Source organism: Nothobranchius furzeri, chromosome 2 (assembly GCF_043380555.1).
Source record: "Nothobranchius furzeri strain GRZ-AD chromosome 2, NfurGRZ-RIMD1, whole genome shotgun sequence".
NCBI lineage: Eukaryota > Metazoa > Chordata > Actinopteri > Cyprinodontiformes > Nothobranchiidae > Nothobranchius > Nothobranchius furzeri.
In genome coordinates, this window is record NC_091742.1 from 82,320,606 (window position 1) to 82,328,426 (window position 7,821).

Consider the following 7,821-nt stretch of genomic DNA (forward strand, 5'->3'; position numbering starts at 1 on the left):
GATCCGGAGGAGCAGCGGTTCTACTCCGAGTCCCTCCCGAATGTCCGAGCTCCTCACCCTATCTCTAAGGCTGAGCCTGCCACCCTACGGAGGAAACTCATTTCAGCCGCTTGTATCCACAATCTCGTTCTTTCAGTCATTGCCCAAAGCTCATGACCATAGGTGAGGATTGGGACGTAGATCGATCAGTAAATCGAGAGCCTGGCTTTCTGGCTCAGTTCCCTCTTCACCACAACACATCGGCTCGGACGCTGAACCAATCCGCCTGTCGATCTCCCGATCCCTCCTACCCTCATTCGTGAACAAGACCCAGAGATACTTAAACTCCTCCACTTGATGTAGGACCTCTCTCCCGACCCGGAGTTGGCAAGCTACCCTTTTCCGGTCGAGAACCATGGTCTCAGATTTGGAGGTGCTGATCCTCATCCCAGCCGCTTCACACTCGGCCGCGAACCTACCCAGACCCTGCAGTTTCAAATTCAGCTCAGTCAACAATGAAAATATATCTGCCAGATATGACAATGTAAAAACCCACTCATCAGTAAACAGATCAGCAAGAGGGGACTTTTTCTCCAGGAGGAACGCATGGATTTCATTTCTCAGTTATTATACTCTGGTCAGAACTCGTCCTTTGGAAAGCCAGCGCACCTCTGTATGAAACAGTAGGTGCGTGTGCTCCGCCCCCATGTCGCAGCACAGCTGATCAAAAAGCCAACAGTTCCATAAGCATCTGGCTGCAGACATCAGCTGGCATCTTTGCCATGACCGGAAATGACGTAACCGGAAAAACAAGACGTCGGGTCATTACCTTCGCCGGAAGTCATTACCTTTGCTGGAAGTCATTACCTTTGCCGGAAATAGTTTGGATTTGACGAGAAAAACCATACGGTGTTGTTTTCCTCTTCGATATGTATATAAACATATACATATCTAAGAGAAAAATTATACGGTGGGTCATTACCTTAATCAGAAGGCACAACTTTCACAGGAAGTAGTTTTTTATAACAAAACTTACCGGGAAAAGCTTTTAATTTCGGATTTTTTTTCCTCTTCAAATCTGGACTGGCAAACTTTTAAATAACGTTGGTAACTATGTTGCATAAAAATTGAATGGTAAATCCCTTTGTCCTTCAGGCAGAAAATTTTTATGACAGTAGCACATATATGTAATAATTACAACAATAAAAGGCTGTAAAATGAATAAAAACATATGTGGAAAAAATGAAAGCATATTAATCTAAGACTTTTCAAGATGTGCAAACAAAATAGTACTTGCTAAATATTCAGCTTTATTGTTAAGCCCAAGATGAACTTTGACCTGCACCAACTGCTAAAGTACAGGACTCCCAGAAGCAGTGAAAAACATTTCGGCAACACTCCTCTCTCACCAGCAACAAACATTTGTTACAAAATATCCATAACACTGTCCTATATGTGTATCACAGCAGCTCATTGCAACAGAATCTTACTACTACAGCTGATAACTATCTAGCTAGTTGGTATTTATTTTGAGTGAAAGACAATAAAACCCAATAAACACTTAATTTCACAACCATTTTATTGTGGGTACAAATGAATTTGCTGAAGCATGGCTTTCTCAGCTGCATATCGATTCACCCCCTCCCTTTTTTCCAACACTTTGATTGTCACCCGAAAAACATGCAGGATTAATTCAAATGTTTTTGAAAAGTAACTTGCATACCAATCACTGCTGAAGCCTTCTTTGTACCTCTGGAACAAGGGCATCAAACACCAAGTCCAGAAACTGGAACTCTCCCTTCTTTATTAGTTTATCTATTCCTGATTATCTGTTCCAGCTGAACACCTTCAGGAATTCCCCAGCTGCAGGGTTCGAAAAGCCGTGGTATTATCCAGACGGTTTGGACGTAACCTCAGGGAAAGCCTCATGTTCTTTTGGGGCCGGCTTCCCTTACTTCCGCGTGTCGTTATGTTGTGGAGGGTGGCTGCTGTTTGGTTGAGTCTGCTCCCCCTTTGTTTCTGGTAAGACCTCGTATTTTGATTCTCTGGGTGAATCCCCAGTTTTCGCACAGATAAGCGCACGTTAAGGCTGAGCGTTTAAGGGCCATATTTAGTCAGAACATTTCTGGAATATTATTTTGTCGTTTCTCTCCCGTAGGGATGCTTTGCGTTAATAAAAGGTTTGTTTCGTCAAACGTGATTTGGTGTAGTGCTCCCTTTTTTTCCCACCCTCATGCATGAAGCTGCTGCGGCGCTGAAGAGGGACAGACTACTGCATCCTAGGAGCATGAAGGAACGTTATCGTTGGTCCGTCCTCCCAGCAGCTGTTACGATTTATAACCACCATGGTTCTCAGCAGAACCAGTAAATACATTATTTTCTCTGCTGTTTTTGTGATTTGCACATTTTCTATCTGAAGATATTTGTTAATGTATTTTCTCACTTTTCCATTTGTGTTTACCATTCCCTTTAAACCTTCTACAATCTTTTTACTCCACATAGTCTTTTAAAATTTAATTTCTTAACATGTGTATTTGTTCAGCACTTTCAGTTCTTATAATGTAATGTAATTACTGCTGTGCTTTTAACTGAGGGACAATAAAGGGATTTTCTATTCTATTAATTAGCTATATGCGACTGTAAATGCATCACTCTTATGGTTACTATGGTGATGAAAAGGCACCAACACATCTTTTCCCATCAGAGTGAGCACATCAGAACTTTTTAACAAGGGGGTGAGGGGAATTTTAGAACAGATTGGATCTGATTATCTGGCAGAACAGAAAGAGAAAACTGTGTTTAGTTTCAAGTACATTTTTTTGCGGAGCTTAAGTACGGTTTTAGTAAGGATTCTACGCAATGTTGGATAAATGAGACCCCAGAACTTTGGTGGGTCTGACCACAAAAACTGCTCCAGATGAAGCTGCTGCTGCCACGATTCCTGTAATTAAAGCACTCAAAACTCAGGTGAAGCATTTCCTCTTGTTAATAAACGAATCTTCAGATTGAATCTGTCAGGGTGGAAAACACCACAACCTGAAATGAATCACACCAGGAGACAGGATTGAGAGTAAGACCTTTTAGCTGCAGCGGAGGAGATACGAGTCAATGAGAATTGACGTGTGTGAAACAAAAATACCACCATATTCTCCCTGAGTCTGAATCTGCCCCGCTGACACTATTTATTATTGAAGCACACAAAGGGGTAACAATGCTGAACCAATCAGTAGACACAGCATCTCCTATTCTGACCAATAAGAACTGTTACTGTCTATGGGCGGTATCTTCTTTTAGCAGGGCCTGCCTCATGACCGGACAGCTCCTCCTCTTCCTGTCACATCCACGAAGTCAGATGCTGTTAGACGATCAGATGCTGTTAGACACGAGTTCAGAAGAATGTTAGTCATGAGTTCCGTGGAATGTTAGCCATGAGTTCAATCTTATTCAGTCCTCTTGATGCAGGCCTTTTGTGCTTAAAAAGAAACATTTCATTATGGTTATAAAACTTAACAGAATCAAATAAAATAAGTTGTGGTCGGTGTAATAGATCCTTCCTGCTGGACTGATGCACAAGGAGTTTTTTCCCAAGTGGCAACTAAAGGAAATGAAAGAATGACACATAGGAAAAACTTCAAATCGACGTCTGGTTACGCATCACTGTTGTGTGACGGGGTGAGTACTCCCTCTTCTCCACAACATCTTTGTAAGACTGTCATTCCAGGAGAGGGCACTCACCAGCTGCGGGGCATTACCGATCAGCGGCAGCTGCAGATCCTCTAATCAACCGCAGCAGAGCTCTATTTAAGAGGAGAGGGAACTACTTCACATTGCTGGATGATTAACTACTCACGGTAGAATCTTGCCACTCAGTTCTAGGTTTTGCTTTGTCTATTCTCAGACATTCGTGTGGTCGCAGTTTTGGATTTTGGTGTTTGGTCTCAAGTTTGTTTCATCTTCAGGATACTTGGAATCGCAGAACCAATGATGGATGTACCTACCTGGAAGTCACCATAACTCGCCTGGATTACACACTCAAGGTTCACCTCTCCTCCTTCTTCACTTGCCCTCTGCCGCCATCATCTGGCTCCCTCTCCTGGATGCACCCCGTCACACCGTCTGCCCTCCCTGCTGGCTTTTGGACTCTTGCCAACTACTTCACACTTGGATATCTCCAGGACACTTTTAGTTAGGGTTAATAAATCATTGTTTGAACTTTCTGCCTTTGTCCTGTGATGGTTCTTCATGTCGTGGGTTAAACACCTTCCCAGGAACATGACAATCACATCCTAAAAATCATGAGAGCAGTCATTTCTCTTCCATTTCTGCTTTAAAGATACAACAACATGCAAAACAGAAGACACCTGAACTTAAATTCTTTTGAAAATGTGTAGATTATGATTTAAAGTTGCGTTCTCACCTCGAAACCAGAATAATTGCCTTAATTTAACTTGAAAATGTTTCTAATCTTTGCTTTTAAAAGACCATCTTTCCATATCAGGATAATGATTAAAATCAATCATGAAACACCCGAAATTACAACAAGAACGTGTAAATGTTATGGATGTACATAGTTAACTGGTTAATTGCTGTTAATGTAAACTGGGTAAAATAGTTTTGCCTGGTTAGCTGCTTCAAGCCCTTCTGCTGTGCTGGGGTGCAATATATGTTGTACCACCAGAGGGCACAAGAGCGTCGAAAATGATAATATATTTCCATTTTCTTTCCCTGTAATGCCTTACACTACCACATTACAGCAAAAAGCAATGCATTACAGTAATTAATTACCTTTGTACCGCATTACTCCCAACTCTGCTGAGGAGCCTGGGTGTAACCTTTTTGTTTTTCTGTTAAAGTAACAGCCTTGGGCCTTGATACTTTCTTAGCTTTTAGTTTCAACCAGAGGGCTAAACCTTAGTAAGAGTCCTTTCTTCTGTATAGCCTTTTTAGCTAAAAAGTAACTGTTGGAGCGCTGCTCCACATTTTGGGTTTACCTGTATTTATTTTCAGGTCTTCTTACAGTTTATGATTTAATGAAGTCCTGTTAAGTTTGGTCACAGTGTTTGGCTGATTAAGTATAAGTATTGATTACTGGTGGAGTGGTGCTCCTCTCTTTTGTGTTTATCATTTGTGTTAATAAAAAACATTTTTAATAACTTCTACCACATGCCTCTTATGTTGAAATGGCCTTTATTTTGACACTTTTGGGTCAGAACACGGTAAAAAATACATAGTCTGCAATTCTAGTATAAAGCTTGATAAAAGTTACACTTTAATTTGCCCACATTTTCTAATAGAAGCATCAACATTTTAATAAAAAGTTCAGTTTGACCCCTGACAGGTGAAACAATTCCACTATTTTAAGGAAACACTACAAATGTTTAAACCGAGCTGTACGTTCGGATGCAGGGAACTGAAATGTTCTACCAGACTGGACATTTAGACAAATTATAATTCATACTTCAGCTTTTGATAGACCTGGGGCTCGTTCCACTCTGTGAAGTTTACGGTCATTCCCTGCTGTTTGAGCTCCACAATGAACTCATCCATCTTTTTGTTAACAAAATCCATGTTCTGCTTCAAAACAGCCTTCGACTCCATCAGACGGCCCTGCACCAGCGGAAAATCGTCACCGAACTCACTCATCAGGGCGACCATTCGGTTGAACAGTTGCATGTGCTCCACAAACAGGTTTGAGATGCCCATGATTGCTGGCATTACCACGTCCTACAGAAGACATAAAGGACGATTATCAGGGTTTCATGTTATATAATGCAATAGGAGTCAGCTCTGCACTGATGAAACTGTTATCTACATCACACACACACACCTACACACACACACACACACACACACACACACACACACACACACACACACACGTTTATAATGTGAACATGCATTTATATAATCTATTAGGCTGTTGTGGTTTATTTTATTTCAATAATTCAGCTTGAAAGGTGAATCTAATATATGAGGTAGACTCATTACATGCAAAGCCCGATCATTGCCTTTGTTGAACCTTTAGATGGTCTCTCACCCCCTGTGCAAAGACCTAGTTTGGATGTCCTACAGGCGTGGTCTGGACCAACGTACTCACTACAGACATCTGCACGTCCATGCGACGTTGACTGTTTGCAGGGCAGTCTAAGTTGCATTACTGAAATAAATGGATTTTGCACCATTTAAAATATTTTTTAATTCACCTGTTTAAGATGAAGTTGATGTGGACTGTGAAGTGGAAGTTTTACCTAGTGACCCATTATTTGACTTATTAGCTATTTCCTGTCTGTCTGTATTTGTAACAAGGGGAGGGTTAATAGGTCAAAATGGACAGACAAGTTCATGTCCAGCAGAAACATCTGCCTGGTCTTGCCTACCATGCATACGTTTTTTCTATTGACTTCTGCTTTTTTTCCTGCATAAAATAGCAGAAACTTTTTGTTTCAAAAAATTCTATTCAAAGTCAAAGTAATTTATTGTCATTTCTACCACATGTGCAGGACATACAGAGAAACGAAATTGAGTTTCAGCACACAAAATTCAAAGATCAGACATACGTTGGTAAGACACATGACAAGAATTGGTGACTGCGGTCATTCGCAACATGAGTCGCGCTACCTTAATAGATAGATGAAAAGGGTGTTACATGAGGATAAGTGGGGGTAGGTAAAAAAAAAAAAAGGCATAGCAGAGTTAGACCCAGTGGGGAGTAACTCTATTATACAAAAAAACTCCTTTAACATGGAAGCACAAACAGCACAGATACAACATCAGAGTCCGATGGGGAGGCGGGGTTGGGCGGGATCCTGAAGCCTCCAATGGGAGCTGCCACTGCGGCGCATCAACCAGCTGCAGACCAACAGGTGGGAGGGAGAGATAAGGACCAGAGAGCACATTGAAGTTTCCCGCAGACGTCTCAATCTGAAGGAAGAGGGTGAAGGTCGGGACACAGCATCTGTCGGCATTCCTCCTTTCGTGGGGGTGTGTTGAAGCAGCCTTGAGAGGCTTCTATGGCGTCAGATAAGGATAAACATGACTTTGTTTGGGGCAGGCAGAGATAATTTTCCTCTCCGCCTTGGAGTCTCTAAGTGGTCATTCATGTCCACCAGTGAAGCCAATTTTATGTTCGAAACATCCCCACATCGTCCGGCGACCCTCTCCGAGATCATATCCATCTTGCGTACTAATACAGGCAACGCCGCGAGGACATTATCCAGCTTGCAGTTCACCTCGAGTAACGTTCCAGTTTGTGAGGTCGCCGCACGAGCGGCACATTCCGTGGTCACGGGTCGCACTCCAATCGCTCCCGGCTTCCCAAATTTCCAGAAAACCAGATATCCACCCACTCCAATCAGAAGAAATCCAGTGATCATCAGGCCGAACATCCACAAATCTTCCACGTCCTCGATGGACAGCTGAGAGAGGCACACGATTTGCCAGACCTCCCAAGAATCGAGTGCATATCCCTATGCGAATGTCCCCTCGGGACAGGTGGGAGCCCCATTCTCCGTTCTCATCGTAGAAAAAATTTTGTCAGTCGCTTTGAATGACCAGTTAATTAAGTCCATATTTCCAAAAAAGAGTAGTGGTTTCAGGAGAAATGCAGAGAAGTGCTCTGTAGGCAGACGGGACAAGAGCCTTGGGGAAGCCGATAAGGGAGCTGAGAAAAAAGCGTCTGTACTCTCTGAAGGCTGAGAGTACATTTGAGGAATGGTGGAGGGGGAGTCATAAACTTTGATCTGTTGTGCTCTGCTTTCACTGAAAAATACTATATCACTATTAAATGTGGTTATATGCTCAAAAGTTTGGGGGGAGACCACTTTATGCTCCTTGTGATTTCCG

The 7,821-nt window shown here is 42.3% G+C and overlaps 1 protein-coding gene across 1 annotated transcript in view; it reads right to left on the reverse strand.

Moving 5' to 3' along the window:
• Window positions 1-5,149: 5,149 nt before the first annotated feature.
• Window positions 5,150-7,821, reverse strand: part of LOC107395081 (uncharacterized) — a 4,080-nt gene continuing 1,408 nt past the window's right edge. Inside the window, exon 3 of the mRNA XM_015974364.3 lies at window positions 5,150-5,703. Coding sequence (XP_015829850.3) covers window positions 5,425-5,703 — 279 coding nt within the window. The 3' untranslated portion in view covers window positions 5,150-5,424. The remainder of the gene's footprint in view (window positions 5,704-7,821) is intronic.